Source organism: Bacillus rossius, chromosome 5 (assembly GCF_032445375.1).
Source record: "Bacillus rossius redtenbacheri isolate Brsri chromosome 5, Brsri_v3, whole genome shotgun sequence".
In the NCBI taxonomy this organism is placed as follows: Eukaryota; Metazoa; Arthropoda; class Insecta; order Phasmatodea; family Bacillidae; genus Bacillus; species Bacillus rossius.
The window spans coordinates 51,841,065-51,859,026 of record NC_086333.1 but is presented as its reverse complement, the minus strand read 5'-3'; the positions used below and the strand labels follow the sequence as shown (position 1 = coordinate 51,859,026).

Genomic DNA, 17,962 nt, shown 5'->3' with positions numbered 1-17,962 from the left:
TATTCGGGGGAAAACGAGTCACGTCTCCACACGGGCGACGTCACGCCCTGGGGTAGGAGTCATGCCGGGTCCACGTGCCCCTACACGTGGTGGCGCCCATTAAATTTCAGCCGAACATCCTAACAACAACCCCTGGCCACGTCTATATATATATATATATATATATATATATATATATATATATATATATATACATACATACATACATACATACATACATATATATATATATATATATATATATATATATATATATATATATATATATATATACAAACACACACACACACAGACAGAGCTTGGCTTTTTAAAAATGCTTGGAACTCAAATCAATAGGTGCTATATTTTTTCTTCTGTGTATTTGTTCTGGGGTGAGGTAAAACTACTTAATAGATTCTGATGAAACTTGTGCTTCTAGGGTTGTCATTTAATTTTTAAATATAATAATAATAATAATAATAGGAAAGCTATTTAATTGAAACAATCAGATGGCATTGGGTGTAGTGTATTATATAGTATATGAAATTATGACTTTTAAGTTAATTTAGATGTTTCATCTGGATAGTTGCAGTATATCTTGAGTTAGAACAAAAACATTGAAGACTGATGATTTTTTAAAAATATTATAGTTTAGTTTTTGAAAGCTTTAGTTGATTTACCATTAAGATTAAAGGAAATGAATCTTGAAAAGTAATTAATAAAAGTAATAAATAAAAGTAATTAATTGTCATTTATGTATGTTGATATTAACCATCATTAAAATTTTCATCTATTAAATATATTGTTGGATCATAATCTAGATGTTAGATAATGATACTGAAAATATAAGCCACTATTTGGATGATAACATTATAGTATTGAAGTTAATTAATTGAAATAAAAAAACATTTGTTTATAAAAAAAATTATTTTGGAATTAACACAATAATTGTTCTTTAATTTGTAAAATTATTTAGAAAGGTTGTGCTCATAAATTAATAACATTTGGTTTTTCCAGGGCTGGATTCGTGACAGATTGAATCATGTATGGAATGGCTTAACGGAAGGCCAGAAAACATTTTACGTGATTTGTTTTGCGAATGTCCTTGTGTTCTTGTGCTGGAGGATACCCATGTTCCAGAGTACAATGGTACGCTACTTCTGTTCCAATCCAGCATCTCGTAAGTCTTACGGTTAAGCATTTGTTGTATTGGCTGTACTGCTTGATTTGTTTTGTGAATAATGTTGAATTTAGTACAATCTGCACTCTTATTAAAGCATCACATCATGGTTTTGAACAATTTTTTAACTTAAAGTGATCAAAAAGTTTCTAAGATCAGCACTTTTTAGTATTTTGTGACTCACTAGACACTGTGTAAACCCAATATTATGCCTAGGACAAGTCTTTGTTATTTTTATGGAATGTTTTTACTGAACGATGTCCAAAAAGAAATGAAATGTGTAGGTTAATTTTAGATCAAAAATACAGTAATACAGAATAGTCTTCAAAATCAGGCAGCCTATGGTTCAGCCCCTTATTTTATCTGGCACCAAATGAGCCGGAAGTGTTCATATTTTTTCGGGTGAGTTACAGCTGTTGACCTTGGCTTGCGTTTTTATTTTGCTCAGAGTTTATCATAACTGGGTTTTCATTTCAGTACAGTGTTTCCTGTTTTTTAGCAGGTTATATTTCACATTTAGTGTTGTCAAAACTATATGGTAAAATCGCTTATTTGTCTTGGCCACTGAATATGCTAGATTAAAGACTTTTAACTTAATTTTTAATTTTTATTTTCAACACAAATAAAATGTTTGGGCCAATGTGGCAGTGGCTGTTTGCATGACAGCCACAAAGATAAACTGGTTGGAAGGCAGGACTACAGAAAGTGGTCATATTACCAAGCAAAAAGTGTGATATTTTTGACAAAATATGTTTTAGACATAAATTTTTAGTATTGATTACGGTCTAATTATTTTACCACATTCAGTTAGCAGTACAGTAAACTCCCTATTATCTGCGCATGCTACAAAAAAATACAGCACATATGTAAATCTGTATTTTATTATAAGTGAGCAAATTTTTTTATTTATTTAATTTGTTACATGCCACACCAACAGCACAAGGCTCCAACGGTGGGCACAACATGTAAGACATGTAAAAAAAAACAAATACAGTAACAGAACAAAAATAAGAACAAAACAATAAATTATAAGAACAACAAATAGTAGGACAAAAACAAAGACAAGACAACATAACATACAGTTGGTATCCTTAGATTAATACATCTGGTATTAAATAATTTAGGTAATAACATTAGAGCATAAAGATAATTAATCTTTGGATGCCGAAAGAATAATTTTTTTAACAAGTTTTTTCTCTCTGGTAGGTTGTAAGTGATTAGCATACATATTAAAATTGTTAACAAGTCTATATATAATATCATTTGTATTTAAAAGTGTGCACAAAAAAGGTGGGTTACGGCTATTAAAAGAAGGAATTTTAATGCCAGTAACATCAAATATATGAGGACATATAAGATTACCATAATAACAATGGAAGACAAAAATGGCATCTAAGATCTTTCTTCTAGTTGATAATGAACCAAGGAGGGAATTTAAATCTATGTTATTGATGGTATTTAATTTTTTGTTAATATAGTCAGATACTTTAGATTGAATCCTGTCAAGCTTTTCAATATCAGTGTTATTGATGCTATTCCATATAATAGAACCATATTCAAGTTTTGATCTTATTAGAGCTGTATAGAGGGAGAGAATAGAGTCAATATTGGAGGTGTTAAAGGTGATAAATTTAATTAGACCAAGTATTTTGTTAGATACCGAGATAATGTTTTCAATGTGAAGATGAAAAAATAGTTTTTGATCCAGTAAAATTCCTAGGTCTTTGACATGTTGAGATTTTTTAATAGGTGAGTTATCAAGTTTGTATTCATATTGCAATTTGAACTCTACTGACAAGTGTACTGTGTGCAGTATACAGTAAAACGCCACAGGCCTTCTCGGAACTCACGCAGTAGGCTGGCATGCATTGCTATTTTTGTCTCTTGTCGCGCTTTGTTTCTAGTTGTATGGTTGCTTTGACGAGCAGACAGTCAGCCAAGGTCCCTCCCCTCCCCTTCCTCCCCCCTCCCCTTCCTCCCCCCTCCCCTCATGGCCTCTTCCTAAAGGAACAAGTTGGCTGAAAAACTTATGTTGCCGAAAATTCAATCAAGAATTAAGAAAAGATGTTTCCAAAGCAATAATTAAAACCAAGTGACTAATTTTTTTCAAAAAGTTGTAAATTTAAAGAGTTGTGCTTTTTTAGTGTCTAATGAAGTCTCTGAATACGTACAGTACTGTATCCTTGTTACGAAGTAAGTACCGAGCACTTTCATGTTTACATTACTGAAATGTATTGTATGTTAATTATTCAGTAAAATTCTAAAATTTTAGCATCATTTAAAAAATTTTTACTGTTAATTGCAACTTTTAATGTACATAAATTTTTAGATTTTTAAGTTGAAATTAATGTTTCCTTTTTCGTTTCCCATTTTCGGCTCTTTTGCGGATTATCCGCGATTTTCACTATCCGCGGTGGCCCTGCCACTTAATTTGGCGGATAATCGGGAGTGTACTGTAGGTGAAAAATATGTTGACTAATATCTGGAAAACTGTAAGTATCTGCGTGGCAAATGTCTTAAAACATTAAAGAAATTTAGTTTTGTTTTGATAACCATTCGCATTGGAGGAAATGTTTTGTGCGCAGGTGTGGTATGCTGGCCAATGGCACTGTCCATGTTCAGCCACTACGCGCCGCTCCACTTGTTCTGCAACATGTACGTCCTGCACAGCTTTTCCTCAGGTGCGTGCCTGTGTTTACATGGGGACTGAGCAGTTCTTTCAAACTGCTGCTGCAGGGCTGTAGACGATGGTGACCATTTCATCCAGACAAGGGGTTCTGAGGGCTGCGATCGCAGATGTGGGTTCAGTATCAAATGCTCTTGAGTTCTTTAAATGATTCATGCAGTGGGGAATCTTGATTTGATACAATTTCTTGGGCATACACCATTGCAGTTTTGCATTGTTTGTCATAGAAAAAATATTCATAAATGCAAAATAAATGATGATGAAAACATAAACCCACAGAAAGCAAGCCCTAATATCAAACAGATAAACCCAACTATGAACCTATACAGGTATTATGTTACTGATGACAACACAGACGAACACGTTCAAACTTAAAATATCAGACAGCTTGAGAATTCCGTTGAAGGAATTTAGTCATGAAAAAAATAACCGCACAGACGAACACAGTGGGCTAACGACGAGACAGTTTCAACAACATTAAATGCAGACAGACAACTCTGAGTTGTTTCCCTGGTATTTGAGAGCCCAATATTATCCTTGAGGCTCCATTGCTTCAAGTCTCTGTGCAAAATTGTGGGATGTTAAAACCTATTAATAAATAAATTGAGCTTCATATGTTTTTTTCACTCCTACAAATATTCATTCCAGCTTCATTTCACTTAACTAAATGCTGGCTATTTAGGCAAACAAATACATACTAATGTAATTTTCCTTCAACAAAATGTGACAAAATTGGAAGTGTAGCTGTATGCATGCTGCAAAATCTAAACAAGCTCTTGAGGAGAATTACCTGTGTTGTGTTCAGTGTGTGCAGGTTAATTTCATATGTTCTTATGAACAAACACAGATGCATGCATAAACACATGAACACATACCATTTCCTCCTGCACTTAACATTTGGTTGCAAATTTCTACACGAGACAGTAATTACTGTTTCGCAAACTCTAAAATGTCAAGCAAGTGATCATAAAAATTGTGCACGTTTGTGTGTGACTTTTCATAGCTATTTGATAATGTTTGGTAAGAATCTGGTGAGAAAATTTGTGTGGAAACTTAAACAGCATTTTAGCTTTGATGATAAAGTTACAGAAATAGTCCTCTAATACCGTATATACTCGTGTATAGCGCGCCCTTTTTTCCCTCAAGTAAAGGAAAAAAATCAAGGATGCGCGCTATACACGGAAAAAAAAAAAAAGGGGGGGGTGGGCGGGAAGGAGGAGTGGTAGTCGTTAACTGCCGGGTGTGTTTTTTTTCTGGCCAGCCCCCACGCATACACACAAGCAACAAGGCCTCTCTTTCACAAACACACACACACACACACGCGTGCGCGCGCGAGGTGAGTCATCTAGTCGTCGGCGCCAGCTTAGCAACGGTGACGGGAGAGGTGGTGTTTAGTCCTGTCAACTGTCAAGTTACTTGATGGTTATAGTCACAGAACAAGGAGGGAGATACAGAAATGCGACTCTTACATCGGAAACTGTAACTACGTTTGAAGCGACATGTGGCGCTATCTGTCGGGCGGGCCCAGTACTAGCAAAAAAAAAAATTTGGCGGGAGGTTCAAATCTGAAATGCTCTACTTACATTGATAGAATAGATTTAAACTGTAAATATTAATTTGTAAAAAAAAAAAAAAAAAAAAAAAAAAAAAAAAAAAAAATTACATAAGAGATGCAACAAAATAGTATGTGGCTGACCATATCTACTCAAAACATTCAATGGCAGACTAAAATCCAAATATATTTTTAAGGTAACTCAAAACTGTAATACAAAAATTAATTGAAAAGGGGTGCAAATCAAAATTTGATAGGGAAATTAACTGTGTCAAACTCTTAATTTCCTTACATGCCAAAACATGAGGAAAATTAAATAAAATGAAATAAAATAAAATGGAGAGTAGGTACAGTTGTATGCATGTACAGTAATACATATTTACTAAAGTACCTAATTCTGATCTGTTGTTTTATAACTGAAGTCAGATAATAATGACATTTGTCACTAAAAGTGATTTAGTTTTTTACAAATATTCACAGATTTTACTTGCATCAGTAGTTTAAGTATTTTACTGCTCACCTTTATACTGCTACTGGTTTCTGGTAAAAGTTAACATACCAGAATATGTTGAAACTGTCATTACAGTACCTCAAGCAGTCTGAAAATGCTCTTTTGGTCACATTGATAGACTTTAAAATAATGTGTATTGTCATGATGGGTGTAAAGTTTTATTATATCCTGGTGAGATATGTATTAAATTTTATATCTGAACCGAATACAAACACATAAAATATTTTCCTTCAAAATACTTTATTTCCAACATACTGAAACACAGTTGTGTGCTAGGTAAGCAAACCATCAAAACTATTATAGAGGTGTACTAATTAATAAAACTACAATTTCCAGGAAAGGCTATATGTAGTAACAACCAAAATCTAATAAATAAAAAATATATATATATTTTTTAATTAATACCAACTGCCTATTTATTGCATATTAATGGATTCGTAACCATACTTCTAGCTTTTCCTTTTTTTTAAGATAAAAAATACTTAAATAAAACAAAACCAATGCATATCTTTAAATATTTTATTTCTGAGATGTAGAATGTATACAGCAAGTACAAGAAGTTTGGTAATTAAGCAATTGAATGTAAAATATTTTCAATATACTAATACATAACATACATTACATTTAAAACTCTGTAGCGAAAACCTCTTTTCACCTTATAGATGGCCACACATCTTACATTAATCTGTGAAAAATACTTCTATATTCATGGATAACAACATGTTCTCAAACACACTGGTTATTATTATTTCATAAGATTAAAAGCACTAACTTCATAACTGGTTCACTTTTAGTAGGCTATAATACATAACTTTCTGGGGTATTGGATGAAAATATTTTTTTGCCATATTCAATCAGGATACTAGGTAAACTTATTATTTAAAGATATTTTAAACGATTAGATGAGACTTTGCTTTACTTGAACAAAGTGGTAGTTTGTGTGTCATATTGGTGCTGGCAAATAAGGACACAATATTATCAGTTTATCCTAAACATATTTTGAAATTTTGGTTTCTGCCAAGAGACACAAACTTAAACCCTTATTCAAAACACACATCAGACTGTTCATAATTTAGAAGAAAAAAACAGTTGTACATACATTTTTAGATTTCACATAAATTCTTGGCAAATTCAACATTACAATGTACTGTTTTCTAAATGTAACTTACTTTGTTTAACTCAGCACCCATTCACATATAAAACAATTCATCCATAATCTCTAGTTAATTGGGGTGGCAATTTAAGTAAAATCAAGCACCCATTCACATATAAAACAATTCATCCATAATCTCTAGTTAATTGGGGTGGCAATTTAAGTAAAATCAATGGAAAAATTGTATATCTTCTTCAAACATAAACATTAATTTGATTTGCTCCATTCATTCCAGTCAGTATGAGTGAAACTAGGACTTCTGACAGTAACCAATTAATTGGTATCAGTTCACTACTTGACATATGTTATGTTTTCCCAACAATAAATTCATTGGGTTGAATCTTTTAAATGGCCTATTCATTTAGTATTCAAATATTCTCTTATCATACAATCACAACCATGGCCTAACAAACTGGAATACATAATAATAATAAAAATAATACTTCAAATCTGTAACATCAATTATTTGACACATTTAAAATACTGTGTGTACAACTAATTCAACATAATGTCTTTAAAATGAAGAGTTCAGTTGATCCTAAAAGTATACAGAGATAGCATTAGTAGGAATGAAAATACTGACATTTGTGAATGCACGGACAGTACTGAAATATATAATGTTATTCCAAGCAGTTTGACGTAGTCCCCGCTGCTTCCCCTGATGATAGAGGGTCACTGGTTTGACTCCTCGATGCCAGCTAGCTACTGATGTGACTCAGGGAGGGTTCAGGCCACGTGGTCGGGGAAACAGGGGAGGATTGTGGGCAGTCTATGCACCGTGGAAAAGATTTGAGACCTAATTGTCAAAATGTTAATATACTTAATGATGCGGCACTGCACGAGGTGCTGTTCGTGGGCTGGCCTATGTCGTTCGGTGCCAAGGCACATTCCCGCGCACCCCGTGGCTTCTAGTCGTGACGGATGATTACGCGGCGAAAACTGCAGTCAAAAACCCCAGCAAGGCTGTGACTGATTAGTAACAAATAAGCACGTGAGTTCGCACAGGACCTAATTTTCCAATTTCCATGGTGTCTTGCGCCTGTCATTTGCCCTCCCCTCCCGGGGTTGCCACATGCGCAGGAGCCTGTAGTGAGACTTTATAAGGCTGGGATGTGCTTGTTTTAGGGCTTATCGTCATTTTTGAATTGATGTAGGAACTTCGACAGTAGGCCGAGTGATGTTTAGGAGACAAATTTTTCAGTTATGTATTGCGGGTCAGGCGGTGGTCCTGCTCAGAATGTAGTTTTAGGTTATTTAATTTAATTTTCTTATCAAAATTTATTTCGGTCGCCACCTCTGAAATTATGTTTGAATTTAATTATCTGTGTGCATGTATTTTGTATTTTATTTTTTTATTATAGCATTAACATTTCATGGGGTAGTTCTGCCCCCGAGATTGATTCTTACACACTCGTACACTTTTTTTAAGATCATTTTGTTAGTACATAGTTTAGAATTCCTCATAGTCATAGGCCTTTGATGGAAACTTCAATTGTATGGTTTACTTAGTAAAATTACATTATGGCATTACCAGAATGCTTGTCAATTACTGTTTGAGTATCTCTGGGCCGAATCCCATTTGAATGATTCTTGCAAGGCTAGCTTACCTTGTTGGGTCTTGTAAAGATTGCCGTTTGTATTTTACCCATATAGTTATCTGTTATAAGCTTTGTATGTATTCTTCCCGTCAAATTTTGTATTAGTGATAAGTACCTGAAGGCAATATTTCTTAATCATGTTAATTCTCATTTACATTTGTAAATGCGTAATTTTCAATACTCGTGCATGAGTAACCTTTCTGTAAGATCATATATCACTTGTGTATAATTCACGTCTTTTTGTAAGGCCTACTTGTAAAATATTGATAGATTTTTCACACGCACTTGAGCTATCGCATTTGTTATCGTAATGTTCATTTTTTTTTTATTAATGTTAAACTACGTGCAACTAAATTCTTGTCATATGTTTATCTTTTAGAACTTTTGAATTATTCTAAACTTGTTATTTATTGTGTTAACATTTAAAAGAGTGATCCAGTAAAAAATTTATAGATATTGTTTAAAGAAATATATATATTTTTGCTTCACTCATGAATATTCTCTGGAAAGTACAATTTCATAGTTTTGAATTCACACTAGAACACCAGTCTTTCTGTATAAAATAATACAGCCCCCCATCTTAGCTGTTTCATCCTGGCAGTTGGAAGCCTGGCCAGGACTCGTTTTAGCCTTGTGAGGTTTTCACTTTATCATTCCTGTGTGAATGTAGAACAATTCTGCTTGCTTAACAATTTAAAAAATACTTATTCAACACAAAGCATGGATTTTCATTTACTGTGCAAGCAGTGAAATATACCATGAATGAAGCTAAAGGCTGGCTCAAAACATGGGATGGTAGGAAAGGCAGCAGTTTATAAATATGTACTAGTTCATCTGGATATAAAAAAGAAGTTAGGAAGTTTCCAATTCCAAAAAATTTTAAAGTAGAACAGAGCAAAAAATTTATACTGGTTTTTTACATGTTACATAAACATTCATTAAGTAAATGTTTGGAAAGGCATGATGTGTCACTAACAAATGTGGCAGTACTACTGCTAAAATTGTGACATATTTAAAAATTGTTAATAAAGGTGCATGACAACCTGTATTTCCCAATACTCTTAAAAAATTCGTAGAAATGTAAGTCTGTATCAGGATGGTATGACTTTTCTGTCATAAAATACTAGAAGACAAAAAATCATAGAATACAAAAACAGTGATCAGTTACGCTAATGAACAGCTTATAAACTAAAATACTATCCCAAAAATCTGGTACTATCAACACAATCAATTTCTATGGTACATGAAAAAACATTTATATACTGAAAAAATACAGCAATGTACACGTCACTTCTTCACTTGTGACTTTCTCTTTAAACCACACCTATACTTGGCAATAGCTGCTTTCTTTACTTCATCTTCAGTATGGTCTGCACTAGTAACTTTGCCACTTAATAGTCTATTGATTGATTTACACCACGAGTGCACATAAAGTCTGACGAGTACATCCAAAACACGCTTGCACAAGTCATGCTTCTTGCAAGTAAATGCATGTGTGTCTATTTCCAACAAAATAAGTGTTGTCAAAATATTTTTGATATTTTGCAAGTGACACACCACAGGCAAGTTCTTGAATACACACTGGGCAGCAACAACACATATATTACTGAAACCTGTATTAGGATACCTCAATGAGGTAGGTGTATATGACCTGGCAGTAATAATTTCAGAGTTTTCAACTGGTCCAGTTGAAAACAGGTTCTCTCTGCAGTCAGCACAGTTACCAATATTTTTCATTACTCGTCGAGCCACGTAACCATTGATATATACCTTTGTTCCTAGAGATAAGGGATTACTGTCAGTGGGAGAAAACTGCAATTCATCTACTTTTGAAAAGCAAGGCAAATGCTCAAAACTGACACCACTATCAACATCTTTGGGCTGCTCATGTGACACACTGTGTGTGAGGAATACTTTCAATGTGTCTAGAGAACCCTGAGTATCATCCTCCATGCAGTTCGACCCAACAGAGTGTGGAGAAGTGAAATTATTAACTAACAGTGTTTTGAATGATGAAATGAATGACGTACAAGATGGCATGACATTACGCACTCCGTGACTGCGAATGCACCCAAAAAAATTTTCAAGTGGGTCTTGGTTCAGAGCCCTAAGTGAAAGGAACTTGAACCCTTTCTTCTGCAGCGAACTCCAAAGAACATTGATACCTTGCAATGTTAATTCCCAGTTCTTCACAGATGGTGGTCTGCAATATTTGCCATTACTGTTTACAAACTTGAATGTACGCAAAACTCTGATGGCTTCAATCCAGAACTCATGATGTGGCGAGGTACACGAAACAGCACACCTTAGCAGCTTTCCTTTTTTCGGCTTCACTGAACTTCCATTCACGCTGTCGAATAACATGTCCAAGAAGAGGAACAAATCAGCAGTATCCTCGGCTTCTGGAGGCAACAGGTCACTTTTACCTGGAATGGAAAGAAAAAAAAAATGTCTTGAAATAACAGAAACTTTTATATCAAACAAATAACAGAAACTTTTATATCAAACAAATGTAATTATCACTTTCCTTTGCTAGCCAGCCCTCAAACCCAACTAAATATTCGTATTCTATGAACTTTCTTTTAAAATGCTAACAAATACAAAACTAAAATTCTAATTTCAGCTTAGCCTTAAGTGTTAACAACTGTTTAATACTCTATTGAATACAACCACTATCTTGCAAAACCAAACAATAAAAAAAATTACAAGACTTGAAATACTCACTGTATATATCCTTATAACAGAAGTTAATTTTAAATTGAGTTTTATAATAATGAAAACAAGCAAGATAAAAAAAAAATTGTGCTGGTGCATTAAATGAACATTCATTTCAAAAAAATATTAATCAAAACCTAACTTATTTTTTGGATTACAAATTGTCTGCACACAAATATCTTAACAATACCTTGTTATTTTTTATTACTGTATTGTTCTAGAGAATATCTCCACAACACTCGCATACATATAAATTTCAAATACATATAAAAAAACAAATGACCTACCCCACTTTGCTAACATCCTCATTACAGAGGAAACACGTTGGCTGAACACCTGAGCACAGTTTCGTACTTTCATTTTCTTTATGTGCTCAGGTTTCACGTGCTCGTCTGTAAGCCGTGGGCAGGTACTGGTGCCATCCATCTGACTACTGTCAATGGCATAGAACCTCTCTAAATGCCCCCAAGAAGCAGTCTGTTGATCTTTCTTCCATTGAAAAACTAAATTCTTTGATAGTAGATTATTCCTAATGCCTTTGAGCATATGTGGTGGATCAAAAAGAGGTACAATATTAGCACCTTCTATTTCAAACATATAAGGGTAGCAGACTTCATTATTTCTAAGGCATTTGGCACGTGTTCCATCTAACAAAGAGTTTATAGCAGCTACATTGGTGCCAGCCTGATCACACACTGTGGCCACAAGTTGAAGACCACACGACAAGATTTCTTTGACAACTTCCTTGATACACCGAACCAGTATAGGCGTTTTGGTGGTGGACTCCACAAAGTAATATGCAACAGGCTGTTTCCATTTGCCTCGTAGTCCACGAAGCATGAACACAAGAGCATGATTTGCAAACTTTTTTGATGTCTCGCCTCCCCCATAGTCCTCAAAGCCTTCAATAACATCCAATTTCTCATTGAACTGTAAATGAGTTTGCAGTTTCATCTCGTCAAAGAGGAGAACACAATGTTTGTCTGAGTCACTCATGCCAGAAACCACAATTTTCAAATGATTCATAATTGGGGCATTTATCCCTGGATGAAATGGGATTTTTCCCAGTAAAATCACCAGCGTTCTTCTCGAAGGAAGTGCAAAATATTTTGAGAGGAATTTGTGACCTTTAGGGCTTGCTTTCAACAAGGACAGTGCAAAAATTTTGTCCTCGCAAGTAAACCTTCTGCCTCTAGCTCTATGACATTGATTAGCAACTTGAGATTTTATGAAATTGTAGGTTACTTTATCAACTTTTGTAGCTAGATTTTCAAAACAGTCAGAGGTACTAAATTTTTCAGCCAGCCGCATTCTTCCTTTAAAAGACTTAACTTTCTTGTCAAGCCGCTTGGAAACTTTCTTTAATTTTGTAACATGATCATATAGCATACTTGCTTTTGGAGTTAGGTCACTTCTCCTGGTCACACCAACTCCTTTCAATACACTGCCTTGTTTTGAAATACCTGGAAAAAAAAAATACTTATTTAAAAAGCAACCATAACATTTCTGGACAACAAACTGTCAGTTTTAAATAAAAAGAACTAAAATTATTACTGTTAAATTTGTGTGAATGAATATACAGCATACTGAAAACAAACATAAAAAAGGCAAATCACATAATGTGATGACCATGTAAAACCCATACACATGTGGTAAACTAAATGGATAAGAATGTTGGATATAATTTAAGTAAAGAATATGAAGTAATTGATTTATTTTTATAAGACTTCAACTTGGATAGAAAACAACATGATGTATAGTGTTATACAAACTTAACATGTATCACAAAATTTGTTATGCAAAATAATTCTTCATATAAATTTTTTTTTCACTTTATTATTTTTCAAATGACAAGATACTGCTCAACAAATATTTACAAAAGAAATGGGGTGACACAAAACCATGTATGACATTTAACTCCCTTAAACAGTAAAACAGCAATCCTATCTCCCCGAAAACTACAACATGGGCAACATGCATGCATGTATATCTAAGAGCAAATAATTTTCTATCACAATTTCCCAAAGAAACATTACGGCCAAACTAAAATGGGCAGGGAGAAGCTTGCCAAGCAATCCTTTAAGAGGCATCAATTATTAGAGTTAACACAGTAATATGCGTTCACTTCTGTTACTATATAAATGGTTTTATTGGATTGACTTCACAGTCTACATTTTAAACAAAGTGTATCAGCAGCCTGCACAACAACAACAACGGAAGTCGTTAAAAAAATAACAATGCTGCCAACATTAACACATAACATCCTCTTCCACTAACAGAATATTACCAAAACCAGAATCACTTATATTACGTACCTATACTAGGACGATACATATAAAGAACTAAATCGGAATTGTCATCAACACTCCCTCCCAATTCCACATTACATTCTAACAAGATTTAACTTCTCAACAAAATATTCAAATTTACAAGCAGGCAGTCCCTTGGTCATGATATCTGCTATCTGTTCAGCAGACTCTACATAGATTAATTTCACCTTTCCTTTCCCTACCAGATCTTTGACAAAATGATACTGTACATCAAAGTGCTTAGACCTTTTGGTCTCTAATGACTTAGCAATCTTAATGGTTGATTGATTATCCTCATGAACATTAATTACATCAGCCACATCTACTACTTCTTTCAGCAAATTGTGTACGAAAATGTCTTCTGTTAAACATCTACCTATAGCATAGTACTCTGACTCACTGCTACTAAGTGCTACCACACCTTGTTTTTTTGAACCCCAGCAGATAACATTGTTATTCAGTTTTGTTACAAAACCTGAAATACTTTTCCTATCATTTGTGTCAGAAGCATAGTCAGCATCAACATATGAGGATATAGTTAATGTGTTACAATATGACTTTGCTAACTTCAAACCTATGTTAACTGTATATTTAAGATACTTCAAAACATGTTTCAGATGTCTCCAATGGTTGTAAGAGTAACATTTTTGGAATCTACCAAAGTATGATACACTGAAACATAAATCAGGCCTTGTGCAGACTGTAAGATACATTAGGCTGCCTAACAGCTCTTTATAAGGCACCTTAATCTTACACTCTCCATCACATGACAAGTTAAGTTTGGGCTGAATTGGAACTTTACTAGGTTTACATTCTATCATGTTAAATTTTTCAAGAACTCTCCTAATCAAATCACTTTGACTGAGAATTAAGCTTCCATCCTCACCTTTGAGGATGTCCATGCCCAAAAAATGCAACTTTTCATTCGAACTCAAATCTCTCATGCCCATCTTAGACTTAAGAGCAGACTTAGTGTCTTCGAGATCTGCACCAGAATTTGATACTAACAGAAAATCATCAACCCACACTAAGATATAAAAAGTACCCCTATGGTACAAACAAGGATCAATTTTTGATCGCATAAAACCCAGGTTGATCAATTCACTATTTACATAGTCATTCCATGCTTTAGGACTTTGCCTAAGCCCATATAAGGCTTTGTTCAACTTAAGAAGTTTATCGTCACTGCACTGTACACCATCCGGTGGTTTCATATACACAGGCACTGGTAATTTGCTCTTCAAAAAAGCTGATCGTACATCGAGCTGGTGTAGCTGAAGACCTCGCTCAACTGCAACTGAAAGCAGAACTCGTAGCGTTGTCATCCGGGCAACTGGAGAAAATATATCTTCATTTTCCAATGTTGGCTGTTGATACCCACGAGCAACAAGTCTGGCTTTCTTCTTCGTAGTTCCATCCACACTTTTAGAAGAGAAGATCCATCTACTGTCAATAACAGATGCATCCATGGGTGCTTCAACCACTTCCCAAGTTTCATTACTTTCTAAAGATGACAGCTCCTCATTTAGTGCTTGCCTCCAACCAGCATCTTTAACTGCATCTTTGAAACTGTTAGGCACATCTGAAGATACTGATAATGCCAGAACATCGACAGCAAAGTTGAGCTCAAAATCTTCCAAGTACTTTGGTAGTTTTTTGTGCCTAGAAGATCTGATTCCAGTTGATTCATCGTACACACCCTCAGGATGAAAACCAATGAAGTCACCATCACCATCAGACTGATTGTTTTCATACATTTGTGTGTCATCTCGTGCAAACTGAGGACATACATCCTGTGTTTCATTTGGAATGTTTGAAGTAACACCTTCTGATGTTGCAGTATGTGTAATACTACCTGAGGATGGGCTTTCAGTATACCCAAGCTCATCAAAGATCACATTTCTTGCAAATTCAACATTTTTCTTTTCAGGATTCCACAGTCTGTAACCATTGTCACAATACCCGGTAAGAAATAACCTTTTAGATCTGTCACTGAGTTTTCCTCCATCTCTATCTTCTTTATGAATGAATGAATATGCAGGACATCCAAAAACTTTTATCTTTGACAGATCAGGCTTATGGTTATACCATCTTTCAGCTGGGACAATTCCATTCGGCAGTGCTGATGTAGCCAGTCTATTTGTGAGGTAGGTGGCGGTCATAATAGCTTCTCCCCACATCTCCTTGCCAAAGTTACTATCTAGCAGGAGACACCTAGTTTTCTCCAAAAGCGTTCTGTTGATTATTTCTGCCATTCCGTTTTGAGATGGATTTCTGGCCATAGAATAACTAACACTGATTCCTTTCTTTTCACAAAAGCTCTTAAAATTGGAAGACACGTATTCACCACCTCTGTCACACCTTAAATTCTCTATGCGAGAATTAAACTTAGCCTCAACCATAGCTGTGTACATCTTAAATTTTTCAAAGACTTCTGATTTATTTCTCAGCAAATATGTGACACAGAAATGACTATAGTGATCAATAAAAGTCACAAAATAGTTAAACCCATCATATGTTGGTGGGGATATTTTTCCACACACATCAGAAGACACACATTGAAGTACTCTCTTTGCTTTGCGTTCTTCTGGTATAGCCTTCAGATAGGGTAGCTTAGTTTGTTTACCTTTCAAGCACACATCACATAACTCAGTGGGATACTTGGAAGAATGTCCCATTCTTCTATGCATCACATTGCTTGACACAGCTTTCACCATGGCTGCATTAGCATGCTCTGGTATGAGATGCATCTTAACTACATACAATCTTCCAAACACTTGTCCCAACATAACCTTACGACCACACACAATTTTAACACAAGAGTTTTCAAAACTTACTTTACATCCTTTCTCTTCTAACTTACGGACTGAAAGTAAGTTAAATGCCAAGTTCTCACACACTAAAACATCCCTAATCTTTATGTTTTCACCTCCTTCAGACATACAAGAAATATTTCCTTTGCTTACAGCTTTCAATGACTCACCTGCCTTAGCCACATTAATGTCGAAGTTCACATCAGTTCTATCACTTAGATATTTTTGAAAGCAACTTTTAATGATATGGCAACTTGCACCACTATCAATAACAAAAATAACTTCTGTTAGTTCACCATCATTCATTGCAGGCTGTTCACTGTCCACATGCCCGCATGACGAACTTTCTGTATCGAACGATGTCAAAAAAGAAAATTCCACCTCATTTGTAGTTGCAGCAGTATCCTTATTCTTCAATTTTGGACAATTAAATTTCATGTGTCCCTGTACTTTGCAATAATAACACTTTCCATTAAAACTTCTACCTGGAACATAATTACCTTTGTTATGCTTATGCTGTGAATACTGATGAGATTGTCCTCTTAATCCCTTGTATGCTGCAAAAACGTTTTGTGGGCTTTCATCTTTCTTCAGAAGTCTCTCTTCTTCTGCTAATAGAGTATTTTTCACATACTCAAATTTCACAGCCGACTTATCTTTATTATACAATATATCCATGGCAGATACAACACTATCAAAATCTGAGGGCATTGCCACCAACAATTGATTAACCATTTCATCTTCCTCAATCTTTCCACCAGCCACCTTGACTTCCGAGGCCATAGACTCGAATTGCTGTAAAAATTCTTGAAGAGGCTTTTCTTTCTTGTATTCCAGTTTCCGCCAAGCTTTCTGTGCAGTCACCATGGATTTCATCCCACGTTTTTCATATGTAGTTGCTAGGGTGTCCACAATTTCTTTTGCCGTGATTTTATTCATAATCATCGGCAACATGTTGTCTGCCAATCCTTGGACGAGAAGATTTCTAGCTTTGACGTCTTCTTGCTTAAATCGTTTAAGATCAGCTTCTACCGTCGGAGGTTCGGTTGTCAACATGTGTAATACTCCATTCTGTTCCAACAGTAACTTCATCCGATAGAACCAGTTACTAAAGTTTACACCATCAAATGGTCTAATCCCAAATGGTACGTTTGCCGCATTCGCCATACTTGAATACGACATGTTTCACCAAAGACCATACACTGATAATAACCATACACACGAGTCACATGAAGCCCTTAACCAAAAACTGCATATTCTCCATAAAACCAACTATATCTCTTGAACAGAAGTTGCCTACTGGCTCTGGGCCCATAACCTATTAGAGTTAACACAGTAATATGCGTTCACTTCTGTTACTATATAAATGGTTTTATTGGATTGACTTCACAGTCTACATTTTAAACAAAGTGTATCAGCAGCCTGCACAACAACAACAACGGAAGTCGTTAAAAAAATAACAATGC

General features: G+C 34.9%; 1 protein-coding gene across 1 annotated transcript in view; it reads left to right on the top strand.

Annotated features, from left to right (window-relative positions):
* The window catches only part of LOC134531790 (presenilins-associated rhomboid-like protein, mitochondrial), a 50,086-nt gene that overhangs the window by 14,415 nt on the left and 17,709 nt on the right, over positions 1-17,962 (top strand). The window contains exons 4-5 of the mRNA XM_063367718.1: positions 997-1,159; positions 3,745-3,840. Of these exons, the coding sequence (XP_063223788.1) occupies positions 997-1,159; positions 3,745-3,840 (259 nt within the window). The remainder of the gene's footprint in view (positions 1-996; positions 1,160-3,744; positions 3,841-17,962) is intronic.